The sequence below is a fragment of the Penaeus vannamei genome, chromosome 8, assembly GCF_042767895.1.
Source record: "Penaeus vannamei isolate JL-2024 chromosome 8, ASM4276789v1, whole genome shotgun sequence".
In the NCBI taxonomy this organism is placed as follows: Eukaryota; Metazoa; Arthropoda; class Malacostraca; order Decapoda; family Penaeidae; genus Penaeus; species Penaeus vannamei.
The window spans coordinates 8,070,760-8,090,759 of NC_091556.1; the positions used below are offsets into that span (position 1 = coordinate 8,070,760).

Genomic DNA, 20,000 nt, shown 5'->3' on the forward strand with positions numbered 1-20,000 from the left:
TGCCCGGGCGCTGCCTGGGGTCGGAGGTGCCCGGGCGCCGCCTGGGGTCGGAGGTGCCCGGGCGCTGCCTGGGGTCGGAGGTGCCCGGGCGCTGCCTGGGGTCGGAGGTGCCCGGGCTCTGCCTGGGGTCGGAGGTGCCCGGGCCCCGACCCCAGGCGGGGCCCGGGCACCTCCGGGCGCTGCCTGGGGTCGGAGGTGCCCGGGCGCTGCCTGGGGTCGGAGGTGCCCGGGCGCTGGCTGGGGTCGGGGGTGCCCGGGCGCTGCCTGGGGTCGGAGGTGCCCGGGCGCTGCCTGGGGTCGGAGGTGCCCGGGCGCTGGCTGGGGTCGGGGGTGCCCGGGCGCTGCCTGGGGTCGGAGGTGCCCGGGCGCTGCCTGGGGTCGGAGGTGCCCGGGCGCTGCCTGGGGTCGGAGGTGCCCGGGCGCTGCCTGGGGTCGGAGGTGCCCGGGCGCTGCCTGGGGTCGGAGGTGCCCGGGCGCTGCCTGGGGTCGGGGGTGCCCGGGCGCTGCCTGGGGTCGGAGGTGCCCGGGCGCTGCCTGGGGTCGGAGGTGCCCGGGCGCTGCCTGGGGTCGGAGGTGCCGCCTGGGGTCGGGGGTGCCCGGGCGCTGCCTGGGGTCGGAGGTGCCCGGGCGCTGCCTGGGGTCGGAGGTGCCCGGGCGCTGCCTGGGGTCGGGGGTGCCCGGGCGCTGCCTGGGGTCGGAGGTGCCCGGGCGCTGCCTGGGGTCGGGGGTGCCCGGGCGCTGCCTGGGGTCGGAGGTGCCCGGGCGCTGCCTGGGGTCGGAGGTGCCCGGGCGCTGCCTGGGGTCGGAGGCGCCCGGGCGCTGCCTGGGGTCGGAGGTGCCCGGGCGCTGCCTGGGGTCCCGCCCGCCGTGCTGCCTGGGGCGAGACTCGGTTCAGGGACCAACGCTCTTTGGCTGGATTTGATGCGCCGAAGGAGGGTTATTTGTGGTTCCTGATGGATTATTATCATTATTATAATTATTATTATTTGTAATATTATTATTGATTATATTGGTAATATTAATATTAGTAGTAATATAATATCAATTATTAGTAATAAATCATTAATAATAATTATTAGTAATGATTAGTGTCATTCGTGAATTCGTGGTTAGTGTAGCTCTTGTTTTCCAATATTATTCGGGTTTTTAATGGTATGAGGTAGGGAGAGCGGTTAGTTTAGATTGGGGTTTTTATACTGCGTGATGCATGTCTCAATAGGAATCAATGATCAGAGTAATTCGTGTTGTTTAGTCCTGCTTCCGTTAAAAGAGGCGTGAATGCGAATGAGAATTCATTATGACTCGACCGCAGTATGCGATGGAGGTCAGAATGAAAGGTCATTGTGGCTAGAAATTAAGATCCAACTCCTTTGAAAAACAACAGACGATCGGCGCGGCGTTCGTGCAGGCGGGGGAGCTGACGTCATCGTGTGGACCTTCCGCCGAGGTCTCCCTCCTCGTCGACACGCCCTGCCTCGCCCTCGTCAGCGTCAGCAGCGAATCCGCTGACGCCGCTGAGCTGTCAGTGACCCTCGCAGACCCCCAGCAGATGTATGACGTCATTCGGATCAGGGTGACGTATGGCGGGAGGGAAGCAGAGCAGACCGTCCAGATGCCTTTCCCGCCTCTTAGGGGATCCAGTGTCACTGTCGCTGTCAGCGTTTGATGCTCTTTTGTTTTTCGTAGAATCAGAATGCACTGCTTGCTGTAATTCTCTCTCATTTAATCATCTTATATTCTGCAATTCAGTGATTTAAATATTCCATTGACGATCTCTTAGCCAAAGACATTCTGACAGGGATGCTGAAGATAAATAAATGATTGGGCTTCATTCTGTGTGATTTTATCCCTATGGAAATCAGTACCTTGTTCATACCCTTGTTCTCTATCTATCTCTTTAAATATTCATCTATCTATTCAAATATTCATTTGTCTCTCCCCTATCTCTCTCCCTATCTCCACTAAATGAAAATCATGTAAAACAGGTGAAATAATAGACAAAAATCTAGATAAGAAAATTCAATGATCCGAGAGATGATAAAAAATCGAATTAAACAAACAACACAATTCAATGAATTAAAGAAACGGGAAACGTGTTTCTTTTTTTTAAAATTTCGTATGATTTTATAATCAATATGAAAAAAATCATATAATGGCAGAAATGGAGAAATATATATATATATATATATATATATATATATATATATATATATATATATATATAGAGAGAGAGAGAGAGAGAGAGAGAGAAAGAAAGAGAGAGAGAGAGAGAGAGAGAGAAAGAGAGAAAGAGAGAGAGAAAGATAGATAGATAGATAGAAAGATAACTTGGTTATTGCCAAAAGTAACATGTAAAAAAATGACGAACAAACATAGTAAAAATAAAAATAGAAAAAAAAACTTTCCCTTGATAAAAACCATAAATATCTAGCGCGATTTTCCTTCAGAAATGACTCCAGTATTGATTATCTTCATGAAGAATCGGGTCATTCCCACGCCAGAATAAAACTTACCTAAAATTGATAAGGAATGGCTTGTTGTGCACTCCCTTGTATATTAATGTACTCACATCACGCAAACAAACACAAAGACAGACACACACACACACACACACACACACACACACACACACACACACACACACACACACACACACACACACACACACACACATATATATATAAATATATATATATATATATATATATATATATATATATATATATATATATATACATATCTGTGTGTGTGTGTGTGTGTGTGTGTGTGTGTGTGTGTGTGTGTGTGTGTGTGTGTGTGTGTGTGTGTGTGTGTGTGTGTGTGTGTGTGTGTGTGTGTATAGATATATGCACACAAACCTCAAGGCCACTTTAATCAGATTCCCACAGACGGTCACATAGATCTGAGAAAACCCTTGTCTTATCGTAAAAAAAAAAAATAACTCATGTGAATAATTTAATGCATTTAGTTAAAACGCGAAGGCAAGAGGAGCAGTCACCCTTCCTTCGAGATGGCACCGCTCAAGACGTTAATTCTTCTGCTTTTGGTAATTATTTATTATCATTATGTTTATTATAATTGATCATTATCATTATTATCCTTATCATGAATTATTATCGCTGTTATTATCATTATTATTAGCTAATATTATTGTTATTATTATTATTATTATTATTATTATTATCATTATCATTATTATTATTATTATTATTATTATTATTATTATTATCGTTATTATTATCAAAATTATTATTGTTATCATCATTATTATATTCATAATGAGATTCTTGGTTGATTCTCGGTATGAAAACGTATTTTTTTGTCTGTATATGTTTTGGTATGAAAACTATTCTTATGTATGTCTATGTATGTTTTCTTTTCTTTATATATGTGTATGTATCAAAAGTACGTGTTCATATATCAGTCTATCTATGTATCCCAATATATCTGTTTGTCTATATATATATGTATGCAACACAGACACATATGTACGTTTTTGTGGTGTGTATATGATAATTGTGGGAATGCTGCATCGATATTGAGTTATCTAATCTTTTTACAGTGACACCAACTGGACATAAAATAAAATGGAATAAAAATGCAATTACATAGGTACCTAATCGGACACACACACACATATGTACATGTACGTACACCCAAAGAACCCACCTCCTATTTGATATTCCCATTCCTTGAGGGCAATTAACCGCAATTCCCAATCAACATTCCCAACATGCAGGTGAGTGTAGCGAATGCCAGCTGGCGAACAGACTTGGAGGTCATCCTAGGTCGCATGACACAGGCTGCTTATGACACCGCCAGTCATGAGAACCTGGACCACCTCCTGTCACTCCTGAAGGCTGATGGATCTTTTTCTGATCTGAAGGTATTATTTTTCTTTCTTTCTTTTTTCTTTTCTTTCTTATTTATTTTTTGTTTTTTTTTTATCGTTTTTCTTTTTCCTACTCTTCTTTTTTTTTTCGTTTTTTTTCTTCTCTTTCTTTTTCTGATTCTTCCTTTTTTATCTGATCTCCCTTTGTATGATCTGATAGTAATATTTTTTCTTTCTCTTTTGCTTTTCTCTTCTTTATTTTTTTTCTTTATATTTTTTTCCTTTACTGATCCTCCTTTGTCTGACCTAATGGTAACGTTATTATTATTATTTATTATTATTTTTTTTCATCTCACTTTTTTTTCTAATTCTTCATTTCATTCTGATCTTCCTTTGTATGCTTTGATGGTAATGCTATTTATTTATTTATCTATTTATCTATTTATTCTTTTGCGATCTTCTTTCGCTGATCTGATGGAAATGTTTTCTTTTTCTTTTTCTTTCTTTTCCTTATTCTTCTCATTCTTTGCTGAAAAGTGTCGATTTAAAGAGAAAGAAAGGACCATATGCTTCCTAAAAAAAAAAAAATAATAATAATTTTAAAAAGGACAAAATATATCCTTCTCTACCAAATCCTACGCATCCTAGTACGGTCAAGACGACTCGGAATCCTTCAGGACCCACGGCAGACGACAGAGCGCCCTCCTGTACCACCACCTCAACGGCAAGGACCTCACAGCTGAGATCCTTACCTGTTTCTCCTTCATTACTTACGACGCGCCTCCGAACACAGGTGAGCTTGGCCTGTGCGTCGTGGGTCCTCCAGGTGGGCGTAAGCAATGGAAGGGAATTAATGTAGTCTTTTCTTTTTCTTTTTCTTTTTTCTAGGATCTAGTTGTGGCTAGATTGGGTCGTCTTTGATGCGTCTTAGGATTTCGAAACATTCCTTATTTTAGTTCGTCACGTCTAGATTGGGTCGTCTTTGATGCGTCTTAGGATTTCTAAACATTCCTTATTTTCGTTAGTCACGTCTAGATTGGGTCGTCTTTGATGCGTCTTAGGATTTCGAAATATTCCTTTAGTTAGTCACGTCTAGATTGGGTCGTCTTTGATGCGTCTTAGGATTTCGAAATATTCCTTATTTTAGTTCGTCACGTCTAGATTGGGTCGTCTTTGATGCGTCTTAGGATTTCGAAATATTCCTTATTTTAGTTCGTCACGTCTAGATTGGGTCGTCTTTGATGCGTCTTAGGATTTCGAAACATTCCTTATTTTAGTTCGTCACGTCTAGATTGGGTCGTCTTTGATGCGTCTTAGGATTTCGAAATATTCCTTATTCTAGTTAGTCACGTCTAGATTGGGTTGTCTTTGATGCGTCTTAGGATTTCGAAATATTCCTTATTTTAGTTCGTCACGTCTAGATTGGGTCGTCTTTGATGCGTCTTAGGATTTCTAAATATTCCTTATTTTAGTTCGTCACGTCTAGATTGGGTCGTCTTTGATGCGTCTTAGGATTTCGAAATATTCCTTATTTTAGTTCGTCACGTCTAGATTGGGTCGTCTTTGATGCGTCTTAGGATTTCGAAATATTCCTTATTTTAGTTAGTCACGTCTAGATTGGGTTGTATTATGTCTAAAGATTTCGAAATATTCTTTATGTTAACTAGTACATTGGGTTGTATTATGTCTAAAGATTTCGAAATATTCCTTATATTAGCTTGTAGATTGGGTTGTCTTTGATGCGTCTTAGGATTTCGAAATATTCCTTATTTTAGTTAGTCACGTCTAGATTGGGTCGTCTTTGATGCGTCTTAGGATTTCGAAATATTCCTTATTTTAGTTAGTCACGTCTAGATTGGGTCGTCTTTGATGCGTCTTAGGATTTCGAAATATTCCTTATTTTAGTTAGTCACGTCTAGATTGGGTCGTCTTTGATGCGTCTTAGGATTTCGAAATATTAATTTCAGTTAGTCACGTCTAGATTGGGTCGTCTTTGATGCGTCTTAGGATTTCGAAATATTCCTTATTTTAGTTAGTACATCGGGTTGTATTATGTCTTAGGATTTCGAAATATTCCTTATTTTAGTTCGTCACGTCTAGATTGGGTCGTCTTTGATGCGTCTTAGGATTTCGAAATATTCCTTATTTTAGTTAGTCACGTCTAGATTGGGTCGTCTTTGATGCGTCTTAGGATTTCGAAATATTCCTTATTTTAGTTCGTCACGTCTAGATTGGGTCGTCTTTGATGCGTCTTAGGATTTCGAAATATTCCTTATTTTAGTTCGTCACGTCTAGATTGGGTCGTCTTTGATGCGTCTTAGGATTTCGAAATATTCCTTATTTTAGTTAGTCACGTCTAGATTGGGTCGTCTTTGATGCGTCTTAGGATTTCTAAATATTCCTTATTTTAGTTCGTCACGTCTAGATTGGGTCGTCTTTGATGCGTCTTAGGATTTCGAAATATTCCTTATTTTAGTTAGTCACGTCTAGATTGGGTCGTCTTTGATGCGTCTTAGGATTTCGAAATATTCCTTATTTTAGTTAGTCACGTCTAGATTGGGTCGTCTTTGATGCGTCTTAGGATTTCGAAATATTCCTTATTTTAGTTCGTCACGTCTAGATTGGGTCGCCTTTGATGCGTCTTAGGATTTCGAAATATTCCTTATTTTAGTTAGTCACGTCTAGATTGGGTCGTCTTTGATGCGTCTTAGGATTTCGAAATATTCCTTATTTTAGTTAGTCACTTCTAGATTGGGTCGTCTTTGATGCGTCTTAGGATTTCGAAACATTCCTTATTTTAGTTAGTCACGTCTAGATTGGGTTGTATTATGAGTAAAGATTCCAAAATATTCTTTATGTTAACTAGTACATTGGGTTGTATTATGTCTAAAGATTTCGAAATATTCCTTATATTAGGTTGTAGATTGGGATGTAGTATGAGACTGAGGATTGTCGAAATATTCCTTATGTTAGCTAGTAGATTGGGTTGTAGTATGTGTAAGGATTTCAAAATATCCCTTATCTTAGCTGGTCGTATAAAGATTGGCTTGTATTATGAGTAAGGATTTCGAAATATGCCTGATGTTAGCTGACCGTGTCTAGATTGGGTTATATTAGGTCTAAGGATTCCGAAATACTCCTTATGTTAGCTAGTAGATTGGTTTTTATTATGACAAAGGATTTCTAAATATCCCTGATGTTAGCTAGTACATTGGGTTGTATTATGTCTAAAGATTTCAAAATATCCCTGATGTTAGCTAGTACATCGGGTTGTATTATGTCTAAAGATTTCGAAATATTCCTTATATTAGCTTGTAGATTGGGATGTATTAAGAGACTGAGGATTGTCGAAATATGCCTTATGTTAGCTGGTAGATTGGGTTGTATTATGACAAAGGATTTCAAAATATCCCTGATGTTAGCTAGTACATCGGGTTGTATTATGTCTAAAGATTTCGAAATATTCCTTGTGTTAGCTAGTAGATCGGGTTGTCTTATGAGTGAGGCTTTCGAAATATTCCTTATATTAGCTAGTAGATTGGGTTTTCTTATGAGACTGAGGATTGTCGAAGTATTGATTATATTAATTAGTAATGTCTGGATAGAGAGACTAAAGAATGTCGAAATATTACCTCTGTTATCTGGGTCTTTCTGGACTGAGTCGCATCATAAGACAAAGGTTTGTCAAGAATATTCCCTCTGTTCTGAATGTTTCTAGAGTGGGTTGCACTATAAAGGTAAGGATAGTCGGAAGGTTTATCCTATTATCCGAAACTCTCTCAAATTGGGTTGCAATATAAGAATGATCGAAATATTCCCTTGATTACTTCCTGGACTGGGGTGTTATAGAAATCTAAAGAATGTCTAAATATTCCCAATATCATCTGAAACACTCTGCAGATGGTTTTGCAATATCAGGATTGTCGAAATGATTCCTAATTTTATCCGGGAGTGACTTTGTTGAACTTGCAATGCTGAAATTAGGACCGAGAAAGCTTTTCCGTTGATACTCTGGGGTTGGGTTGCCATACGAGGCATCTGGGGGACACCAACACCCGTGGCAGAGCAAGGATAATGGAACGTAACTCAAGAAATCACCTTATTTAAGATTTTTTTTGAACATTTTCGTTTGTGCTAACGTGAGGATGCATCTGCCCCTCCCCCCCCGCCCCCTTCACCTCTCTCCCTCTCTCCTCATCCTCTCTCCTATCCCGCTTGCCTCTCCCTGTCCACACAGACGGCAATTGGTGGGGTCACGTGATCGGGGTTCCTTCCATGATGTGGGGTGGAGTCGTGTTGGCGAAGGACCTTCTGGGGTCGGAGCTCCTGACGGATTTCCTGGACAGGTAAGACGGCGAAGGAGATTTTGAGAGTCTTGGGTTTTAGGGCGGTTAAGATCTGCCGGGGGGGGGGGGGGAGTTTGTGATATGGTGTTTGGATTTGTTCGGAAAAAGAGGAAGAAATGCACACACACACAACCACACACATATACACAACCAAACGCATACACACGCACACACACACACATACACGCACACGCTCACACACAGCCACACACATACATAAAGACACACAAACACACACACACTCACACACATCCACACATATACACACACACATAACCACACACACACACACACACACACACACACACACACACACACACATGTGTATATATATCCTTACATGGTTATATGTATAGTTATATATACATAATTATATATGTGCATGTGTGTGTGTGTTAAAAAAGAAAAAAGGAAGATACTAAAAAGAGGGAAAAAAGTAAAAATAAGGAATAGAATGAATGGAAGGAAGAAAAAATGTATGTGTGTGTCCATAGTTCATAATGTTTAAACCTATTAAAACAAAGGATTATTTAAAGAAAGGGAGAAAAACATTACGTGGAAATATATACAGGTACAAAAATATTAATTTACGCATCAGCGAAAAAAATAAAAGAATCATAATGATAAATAGATAATAATGAAAAAAATGATAATAAAAAAAAACAAATAAATGAAAATAATAATAATAATAAAATAAAAGATTCCCCCCAGAGAAAGCCCAGGAAGCAAAGACACACACCTACCCCCGAAAACAAACAAACAAACAACAACAACAACAACAACAACAACAACAACAACAACAACAACAACAACAACAACAACAACAACAACAACAACAACAACAACAGACTCGAAAACACACAAACACATAAAGCCCAGAAAGCAAAGACACACACTTACCCCCGAAAACAAACAACAACACCAACAAGACTCGAAAACACACAAACACATTCTCACAAGCACACGTTTCAGTCCCTCCTCTCCTCTCCTCCTCAGGTACTGGCAGAACACCCAAGCAGGACCTGTGTGGAATCCCGAGGAGGTCTCCGGTGACATGGCAGGTACTTGAGGGGAACAAACGGTGACCAAAATAAAGGAGAGTATTTTGATAAGAAAATTACAAGGGTTATTTTGGTGGGGAAAGGAATCTGGAGGATTCATGATTAACGCATGGGGAAGAAAAAGAGAGGAGACGAGAAGGAAGTGTGTGAAAATGGATGATTATTGATCTTTTGGAAGATTCGTAATGGTGCAAAAAAAAAAAAAAAAATGATATAGTAAAAATAGAAATAAATAAATAAATAAATAAAATAAATAAATATTGAAAGGAAGAGTAGGAAAATACAAAGGTTTATTCAAGTTTAGTGTAAATATCTCATCATTTTAATAGTAAATGACCTAGTGGGCAAGTCATAATGAATAAAATGAGGAGAAAATGATGGAGAAAAATAGGAAGGTACGTTATTATCATTATTATTATTTTTTTAAATACATGATTGACCTTGTGAAGGATTCGTAATAAACAAATTACGAACAAGAAGACGTAGGGAAGAAGAAGAAAATAAGTGGATATTTTAGTAGGAAAATGTTCAATCATTGTAGTAGGAAAATAATGATAATTGATATTATGGAGAATTTATGATGACACAATCCATCCATTCCTTCCTCTTTCCAAATTTATCCACATATCCAATATCCATCTATCCACCTATCCACCCAACCCAACCAGTCATACACACACTCAACCACCGTCCATTCACCTATCCACCCATCCGCCTACCCATTCACCTATCTACTTATTCATTCACTTATCCACTTACTCATGCACCTAGCCATTCATCCACCTATCCACCCACCTAGTCACCCATCTATCCAGCCACCCACCAATCCATCCACTCACCTATTCACCTGCCCAGCCTCCAATCCACCCATTCACTCACCCAGTCATTCACCTATCCACCCACCCAGTCATTCACCCATCCAACTCTTCACATACCCAGTCATCCACCCGTTCACTCAACCAATCATCCACCCGTTCACCCACCCAGCCATCCACCTATCCACCCGTTCACTCAACCAATCATGCACCCATCCACCCATTCACCAACCCAGCCATCCATCCACCTATCCACCCACCCACTCATACCCCACACGCCCTTCACCCAAAACCCCCAAACCTTAGACATCTTCGAGTGTCCATTCACCCACCTCTCACCTAACCCCTTCGCCTCTCCTACTCCAGGCGGCAACTTAGGTCCTCGAGCGATGTTTGGGGAGGTCGAGGGCCTCCTGAGGGGAACCCACGTCGATATCCACGCGCAGGTGCAGGAGGCCCTCTACGTGGATCTGGCTGAACGGCAACCTTACGACGGGAACGGGTTGAGGTGAGGGTTGGGGGGTGGGGGTGTTGGGGTGGGTGGGGGAGGGGTGGGGGTGATGGGGTGGAGAGGGGTGGGAGTGATGGGGGTAGTGGGGGGAGGGGTGGGGGGGAGAGGGGTGAAGGGAGTAGGGGTGATGAGGGTAGGGGTGGGTAGGGGTGGGGTGGAGAGGGGTAGTGGGGGGAGGGGTGGGGTGGAGAGGGGTAGTGGGAGGAGGGGTGATGGGTAGGGGGTAGGGGTGATGGGTAGGGGCAATGGGGGAAAGGGTGATGGTGGCGGATGATCCATCTATCTATCTATCTATCTGCCAATAATCCTTTCAATTTTCTCTAACTTTCTGATCGAATCCTTAAAGGGAAGGCTAGATCAGTAGCATCTCGAGGAGGTGTCATGGCGTCCGATTCCATATTTGGAAAATTAAACAAACACACGTGGGGTTTATTTTGATGACGTCACAAAAGTTACGGATGCTTTATGAATATGGTCGATCATTTTTGGTCTCTTCCATTTTCAAAAGGATGGAAAAATAATGATTTTATTGGTTATATTTCCATTGAACAATCATCAAAACAGACAAAACGTGACACCTCCTGGAGTTGCTACTGATCCAGCCTTCCCCCAATCCTCAGGCCAGATGGATGCCTTCACCAACACAACATAGGAGGTGATTACAACACTAATATTGGTTATTTGGATCACACCCTTAACAACCCTTACAACGGAGCCTACGGGAAGGAGTTATTGAGGGTAGGTCCTTGTGATTCCAGTTAATGGGATTTTGTGTTGTGGGATTTCATGGTGTTGTGTTATGAAGCGTTAAGGAGATGTTTGGTTGTGATTTTTGTTTACGTTTGTGTGCTGTGGGGTTTTATGGAGGGGTTGTGCGAGGTTGTGAGTTGTTAAGGATTTTTGGGTTGTGTTTTTGTTTTCGTTTAAGTGTTTTTTTGTGTTGTGGGGGTTTCATGCAGGAGTTGTGAATGTTGTAAGCTTTTTGTAAAAAAAAAATGGTTGTGTTTATTATTTTGAGTTTCATGCAGGGGTTGTATTGTGTTGTCAATATTCATTTTGTCTTTCCATTCTCCTTCAAGTGCTTTTGCTGTTGAATGTCTTGTAGCTGTATTTGGTTATAGATTGTTAATATTTTTGGTTGTATTTTTATTCTCATTCAAATTTTATGTTGTGGGTTTCATGGAAGAGTTGTATTTGGCTGCGAATTGTTGAAAATAATTGTATTTCTCATCTCGTTTAAGTACTTCTGTATTGTGGAATTTCAAGTTGTTAAAAAGTGGTTGTCTTTCTGTTGTATTTCAAGTGATGTGTTGTGGAATTTTAAGTAGTTGTATTAGTTTATAAATCGGTTATTTTTCTATTATTAAAATACTTCTATGTTGTAGAATCTTCAGAGAGGCCTGTATTAGACTGTAAAATATTAATGATAAATAATGTGAATAAATATGGATGATATGTTAAGAGTAATATAAATCGCGAGAAAGTTATATGTAATTTATTCATCTACAAACGTTATTTTCATATCAGTTATTTTCATATCATTCCAGTGCTTTTGTGTTGAGTTTTAATTGGGAAAATTGCACTGGGTTATAAAACGTCAATGCTAGTTAATTCGAATAAACATTTAAAGTTCTTTTTTTTAAGTGATATGAACATTTCAAAGATAGTTTTTGGTGAATCAAATTGGAACCCCAATACGAAGATATATATATATATATATATATATATATATATATATATATATATATATATATATATATATTGGATGTGTCTTTTCGGGTTTCCTTTATAAGACTTTTTTTTTTCTTCAGTATGGAATATAAGAAGCTAATTTGATCTAATTATCCATAGTATTTCTTTTCTTTTTGGGTTTCACGTCGACTAGGCTTACAATCATTAAAAAAGTCTCTATTGAGCAATAAATTTGTCCCCTCTACATATTTTAAATATATAATGGTCAAAAATATATAAATGCAGATTATATAATTCCACAATGATAAGTATATCAATGAAGCTTCGATAATCCAGCTTAAGCAAAAATAGGCGATTTCAATTGAGATCGAGCCGTGATATATATATATATATATATATATATATATATATATATATATATATATATATATATATATATATATAAACACAAATACAGTAAAGTGTACACGGAGACTGAAAAATAGAAGAAGAAGAAGAAGAAGAAGAAGAAGAGAAAAAAAACAGACACGATAAGAAATGAAATAAAATCGTGACGAGTTCGAAACGTGGCGATTCCACTTGATCTCTTATTAACTTGCTTTTTTCTTCTTGTCTTCGTAATATCAAAACCCGAATCACCCCTTCTATATCAATGAATTACACCCTTTTTTATTTTATTTTATTTATTTATTTATTTATTTATTTATTTATTTTTTTTTTATTTTTTTTTTTTTATTTATTTTTTTTTTACACGCAGTACACGTCTAACTTGATGTCTTGGTACACTGGCACCGAACTGGACTTCCAAGATGCCACAATAGAGGGCCTCTTCGCAGCCTACCTGGAGTGCCAACAGTGGCTGTTCAGAGGACATACCCAGGAACCTACTACGTGTGGACGCCATATGACCGACGGTATAGAAGTGTGGTGAAGTGTGTGTGTCAAGTCTCGGGGGGAAAGAGTGGGTGGGTGGATAGGTGGATGGTTGGGTGGGTTAATGGATGGGTGGTTGGGTGGGTGGATGGGTGGGTGGGTTAATGGGTGGATGGGTGGGTGGGTAGATGGATGGATGGGTGGGTTAATGGGTGGGTGGGTGGATGAATGGGTAGGTGGGTGGGGGGATGGGTGGGTAGATGGATGAATGGTTGTGTGGATGAGTTGGTGGGTGGGTGGGTGTTGAATGGTTAGGTGGATGGCTGGGTGGGTTAATGGGTGGGTGGGTGGGTTAATGGGTGGGTGGGTGGGTTAATGGGTGGGTGGGTGGATGGGTGGGTGGGTTAATGGGTGGTTGGGTGGAGGGGTGGGTGGGTGGATGGTTGGATGGGTGGTTGGTGGGTGGATCAATGGGTGGGTGGATCAATGGGTGGGTGGTTGAATTGGTGGATGGGTGGGTGGATGAATGGGTGGGTGGGTGGATGGATGGATGGATGGGTGGGTGGGTGGATTAATGGGTGGATGGGTTGATGAATGGCTGGGTGGATGGGTTGGTGGGTGGGTGGGTGTTGAATGGTTGGGTGGATGGCTGGGTGGGTTAATGGGTGGGTGGGTGGATGGGTGGGTGGATGGGTGGGTGGGTGGATGGGTGGGTGGGTTAATGGGTGGGTGGGTTAATGGGTGGGTGGGTGGATGGGTAGGTGGATGGGTGGGCGGGTTAATGGGTGGGTGGGTGGATGGATGGGTGGGTGGATAGGTGGATGGCTGGGTGGGTTAATGGGTGGGTGGGTGGGTGGATGGGTGGATGGATGAATGGTTGGGTTGATGATGAATGTTTGGGTGGATGGGTTGGTGGGTGGGTGGGTTGGTGGATGAATGGTTGGGTGGATGGGATGGTGGGTAGGTGTGTGGATAGGTGGATGACTTTTGTTATCGTACCTTCTAAGGCTATGTTTTATTGTGATGTGGAAGATGTACTGTCCTTGAGTGAAAGATTATTATTATTATTATTATTTTTATTTTTATTATTTTTTATTTTTTATTTTTTTTTTTTTAGATTCGACGATTAATCAGAGTTGTACCTTCTAAGTCTTTATTGGATTGTGATGTGGCGGTTCTTCTCTCCTTTCCAAACTTCGAGTATTTTATTTCGCTAGATTTTCATATTTAATCGTCGAAGTTGTTATCCATGATAAAGAAAAATAATTTGTCGCATTATGTTATTTACTATCCACATTGATATTACATTGCCTTATTTATATTTGAATATTGATAGGTAAACAAGATCCCAAAATTGATGATGTTAAGTTTTCATGTTAATATTACCTGAAGTTTATGTTTCAGTCAAAATGAATAAAAAAATATATATAACCTCATGTATAACCTTTGGTACATATTGCAATTAATTCTTTCTCCATTTCTTTCTCTCTATCTCTCTCTGTCTCTTTCTCTCTCTATTTTTATCTCATTCTATCTCCTTTTCTCCCTCTATCTCCTTTTCTCCCTCTGTCTCTCTCTGTCTCACTCACTCTCTCTCTCTCTCTCTCTCTCTCTCTCTCTCTCTCTCTCTCTCTCTCTCTCTCTCTCTCTCTCTCTCTCTCTCTCTCTCTCTATCTATCTATCTCTCCCTTTTATAGTTTTAAAGATGAATACCTGAAACTATACTCATCCTTTAGTAAATGTTAGTTTCTAGAAATGGATGAAATTACAACTAGCCCAATTATACACATCCGTCAGTAAATACCGCTTTTTTAAATAGATAAACGCAAATACAAACATCCTCACCCACCTGTTTGTCTGTTTGTTTGTTTGTTTTTTTGAGTAGATAAACGAAATAACAAACCCCTCACCCACCTCTTTTTTTAATAGATAAACGAAATAAGAAACCCCTAACCCACCTGTTTTTTTTTTATTTTTTTTATTATTATTTTTAGATAAATGAAAATACAAACACCCTCACCCACCTGTTTTTTTTTTCTTTCTTTTTTTTAATAGCTAAACAAAAATACAAACCCCTCACCCACCTGTGTTTTTTTTTTTTCTTTCTTTCTTTCTCCCCCCCCCCCCTTTTTTTTTTAATAAAACGAAATAACAACCTTTTTTTTCCTTTCTTCCCCCACCCCTTTTTAAAAAATAAAACGAAATAACAACCCCCCTCCCTCCTTTCTCTCCCCTCCCCCCTCCTCTCCCCTCCCCCAGGTACCAGCATCACCTTATACGCCACCCGAGGAGCGGTGAGAGACACGGGTTACCACCTGCAGAAGTTCGGGCGGCATCTTGAGGAGGTCCAGGCCGTTCTTCACCGCTACGACCACGTCTTGCCCGATCCCGAGTTCGCTTTGAGCGGAAATAAGTACTTCTTTAAGTAAGTGTTGGAGAAGGGGAGGGTCGGGAAGTGGAATAAGTGTGTGTGTGTGTGTGTATGTGGGTGGGCGTGTGTGTGTGTGTGTGTGTGTGTGTGTGTGTGTGTGTGTGTGAGTGTGTGTGAGTTTGTGTGTGTGTATGTGTGAGTTTGTGTGTGTGTGTGTGTGTGTGTGTGTGTGTGCGTGTGTTTGTGTGTTTGAATTTGTGTGTGTGTGTGTGTGTTTGAGTTTGTGTGTGTGTGTGCGCGTGCGTGCGTGTGTGTGTGTGTGTGCGTGTGCGTGTGTATGCTTTGAGTGTGGGAGAGTTATGCATGGGTTCAAAGAATTGTTAGGTGTAAGTTAAAATTATTTAAATAATGGCAAATAATACATTAAAGTTAGTGATATAGGTTAGTGTAGGAAAACAACATATAAATATCATATCTTAGAATTTGGGAGCACAATATATATAAATATGACATGGCTCAATGCAAAAAAAAAAGAAAAAAAAAACTGGACTTTGAAGGGAAAAAAAAATAATTTCTCAAAAACCCCACATCCTCTCAATATACAAACATCCCGTTTTATTTAAGTATAACAACTTAATACACAAACTTTTTAATTATTATTATCATTATCATTATCATTATCACTGTTATTATTATTACCATTATCGTTATCATTATCATTATCATCATCACTATTATTATCATTACTATTATCGTTATTATTATTATCATCATTATCATTATCACTATCATTATTATTACTAGTATCGTTATCATTATCATTACCATCATTATTATCATTACTTATATTATAATATAAAGAGCCATGTAGAAAAAATATCGAAATTTAAACCACCAAAGATGTCAGTGAAGGACAAAACCCGACTAAGAGAGAAGAGAAGAAAGAAAATTATCAGTTATTTACGTAAATAACTGATAATTTTCTAACTCCACTTAATACAGAGTGAAATACATAACCTTATGATAAAATAAATAAATGAAATAAAAAAACAAATAAATGAATAACCTAAAATAAATAAATAAATAAACTAAAATAGATATATAAATGAATAACCTAATAGTAATATGAATAAACAAAATAACAAAATAAAAGAATAACCTAATAATAATATGAATAAGTAAAATAATAAAATAAATGAATAAATAACCTAAAATAAATGAATAAATAACCTAAAATAAATGAATAAATAACCTAAAATAAACAAATAAATAAAAGATAAATAAACTAAAATGTACAAATAAATAAATAACCTAATAATGAAATGAATTAATAAAATAATAAAATGAATAAATAAATAACCTAAAACAAATATATAAATAAACAAATAACCTAAAATAAATAAATCAATAAATGACGTAATAAATAAGCAAACAACCTAAAATAGATAAACAAATAATCTGAAGTAAATAAATCAATAAATAAATAACCTGAAATAAATAAATAAATAGCCTAAAGTAAATAAATAAATAAATAAATAATAAAATAAATAAATAAAATAATAGAATAAATAAATAAGTAACCTAATAATAGAATAAATAAATAAACAAATAACCTAGAATAAATAACCTAATAATAAAATAGATAAAATAATAAAATAGGTAAATAAATAACCTAAAATAAATAAATAGATAAACAAATAACCTAAAATAAATAAATAAATAAATAACCTTATAATAATATAAATAAATTAATTGATAAAATAAATAAATAACTAACTTAAGGTAAATAAATAAATAAGTGACCTAATAATAAAATAGATAAATAAATGACCTAATAATAAAATAAATAAATAAATGACCTGATAATAAAATAAATAAATAAATGACCAAATAACAAAATAAATAAATAAATGACCAAATAATAAAATAAACAAATAAATGACCTAATACTAAAACAAATAAACAGATAAATAGATAAATAAACAAATAACCTAATAACAAAAATAAATCAACAAAAGAATAAAATAAATAGATTAACGGCCCTTTTACCTACCGCTTCCCTTAGCTCGGACCTCACCGTGCACCAGCGGCGGGAGTACATGGCCAGCGTGCGGGTTCTGTCCAACCGCACTTCGAGGCCCGAGACTTGGCCTCCCTCGCAGAACGGCGACGGGTATTTCCAGGTTGTGTTACGGTCTTTTTGGTCGGATTGGTGTATGGCGATGTGTGTTTCCAGGTTGTGTTACGGTGTTTTTGGTTCATTTTTTAGAGTGGGTATTTCCGGGTTGTGTTACGGTCTTTGTGGTCCATTTTTAGAGTGGATATTTCCAGGTTGTGTTACGGTCTTTGTGGTCCATTTTTAGAGTGGGTATTTGATGATAATGGTAGTGATGAGTGTTTCCAGGTTGTGTTACGGTGTTTTTGGTCCATTTTAGAGTGGATATTTCCAGGTTGTGTTACGGTCTTTGTGGTCCATTTTTAGAGTGGATATATCCAGGTTGTGTTACGGTGTTTTTGTTCCATTTTAGAGTGGACATTTCCAGGTTGTGTTACGGTGTTTTTGTTCCATTTTAGAGTGGATATTTCCAGGTTGTGTTACGGTGATTGTTGTTCATTTTTAGAGTGGGTATTTGATGATAATGGTAGTGATGAGTGTTTCCAGGTTATGTTACGGTGTTTTTGGTCGGATTGGTGTATGGCGATGTGTGTTTCTAGGTTGTGTTATGGTGTTTTTGGTTCATTTTTAGAGTGGGTGTTTCCAGGTTGTGTTACTGTCTTTGTGGTCGGATTTGTGTATGGCGATGAGTGTTTCCAGGTTGTGTTATGGTCTTTGTGGTCCATTTTTAGAGTGGATATTTCCGGGTTGTGTTACGGTGTTTGTGGTCGGATTTGTGCATGGCGAAGAGTGTTTCCAGGTTGTGTTACGGTCTTTTTGGTTCATTTTCAGAGTGAGTATTTCCAGGTTGTGTTACGGTGTTTGTGGTCCATTTTTAGAGTGGGTGTTTCCAGGTTGTGTTACTGTCTTTGTGGTCCATTTTAGCGTGGGTATTTCCAGGTCGTGTTACGGTCTTTGAGGTCGGATTTATAAAGATGGATTATTTCAGGTTGTGTTGTAGTGTTTATGGTCCAACTCTGTGTATGGCGATGAATGTTTCCAGGTTGTGTTATAGCTTCTATGGTTCAATTTGTAAATAGCGAAGAGCATATCCAGGTCGTGTTGTGGTCTTTATAGTAAAATTGGATCATGGCAATGGGTATTTCCAGTTTGTATTACGGCCTTTATTGTCAAATTTGTGAATGGTAATGGGTATATCCAGTTTGTATTACGGTCTTTATTGTCAAATTTGTGAATGGTAATGGGTATATCCATGTGGGTTCAGGCATGAATATGGCATTAGGTATACACAGGGGACGGACAACATAGATATAGTTGTAATGGGATATGGTGTATATTGTGACTGTGTTGTGTTTCTGCTAAATGTATGTTTTTTTTCGTCTTCTTTTTTACATTTTATTTTTCTTCTTTATTGTTATCTCAAAAACGAAAAAGATTATCTGTTTATGTTCTGTTTACTGATCCACTCTTTGGATTTGTGACCTCGAGGATATATATATATATATACATATATATATATATATATATATATATATATATATATATATATATATATATATATATATATATATTTTTCTTTTCTTTTCTTTTCTTTTATATAGAAAAATTCAAATCAGAAAAAAATGTATGGTATCTAAAATTCAGAATAAATTCTACATTTCATTTCACCCCCCCCCCACCTTTAATATCCCTTTAATTTCCCTTCCAAACATACCTTGTTAGATAATCCACACCTCCCACAACTCACAGTAATTTATTTTCCTAATCCTAATTCATTTTCCTAATCCTAGTTTATTTTCCTGATCCCCAATTTATTTTTTCTAATCCCTAATTTATTTCCCTAATCCCAATTTATTTTCCTAATCCCTAATTTATTTTCCTGATCCCTAATTTATTTCCCTAATCCCCAATTTATTTTCCTGATCCCAATTTATTTTCCTAATCCCTAATTCATTTTCTTAATCCAAGTTTATTTTCCTAATCCTAATTTATTTTCCTGATCCCCAATTTATTTTCCTAATCCCTGATTTATTTTCCTAATCCCTAATTTATTTTCCTGATCCCTGATTTATTTTTCTAATCCCTGATTTAGTTTCCTAATCCCTAATCTATTTCCCTGATCCCTAATTCGTTTTCCTAATCCTACTTTATTTTCCTAATCCCTAATTTATTTTCTTAAACCCTAATCTATTTTCATAATCCCAAATTTATTTTCCTGATCTTCAGTTTATTTTCCTAATCCTAGTTTATTTTCCTGATCCCAATTCGTTTTCCTAATCCTAATTTACTGTCTTAATCCCTAATTTATTTTCTTAAACCCCTAATCTATTTTCATAATCTCTAATTTATTTCCCTGATCCCGAATTCTATTTTCCTAATCCCT

At 38.3% G+C, this 20,000-nt stretch overlaps 2 protein-coding genes across 4 annotated transcripts in view; both read left to right on the forward strand.

The window, feature by feature from the left end:
• Window positions 1–1,831, forward strand: part of LOC113799989 (chondroitinase-AC) — an 18,750-nt gene extending 16,919 nt beyond the window's left edge. The window contains exon 15 of the mRNA XM_070124255.1: window positions 1,385–1,831. Coding sequence (XP_069980356.1) covers window positions 1,385–1,666 — 282 coding nt within the window. The 3' untranslated portion in view covers window positions 1,667–1,831. The remainder of the gene's footprint in view (window positions 1–1,384) is intronic.
• A 1,141-nt stretch (window positions 1,832–2,972) lies between these two features.
• Window positions 2,973–20,000, forward strand: part of LOC113800003 (chondroitinase-AC) — a 26,308-nt gene continuing 9,280 nt past the window's right edge. For all 3 annotated transcript variants that reach the window (XR_011398687.1, XR_011398688.1, XM_070124256.1), the window contains exons 1-10: window positions 2,973–3,046; window positions 3,740–3,886; window positions 4,481–4,625; window positions 8,070–8,178; window positions 9,175–9,239; window positions 10,421–10,562; window positions 11,186–11,303; window positions 13,015–13,171; window positions 15,390–15,555; window positions 17,567–17,684. Coding sequence is in view for 1 of the 3 variants with exons in the window: in XM_070124256.1 (XP_069980357.1) it covers window positions 3,011–3,046; window positions 3,740–3,886; window positions 4,481–4,625; window positions 8,070–8,178; window positions 9,175–9,239; window positions 10,421–10,562; window positions 11,186–11,303; window positions 13,015–13,171; window positions 15,390–15,555; window positions 17,567–17,684 (1,203 nt within the window). In the remaining 2 variants the exon portion in view is untranslated. The remainder of the gene's footprint in view (window positions 3,047–3,739; window positions 3,887–4,480; window positions 4,626–8,069; window positions 8,179–9,174; window positions 9,240–10,420; window positions 10,563–11,185; window positions 11,304–13,014; window positions 13,172–15,389; window positions 15,556–17,566; window positions 17,685–20,000) is intronic.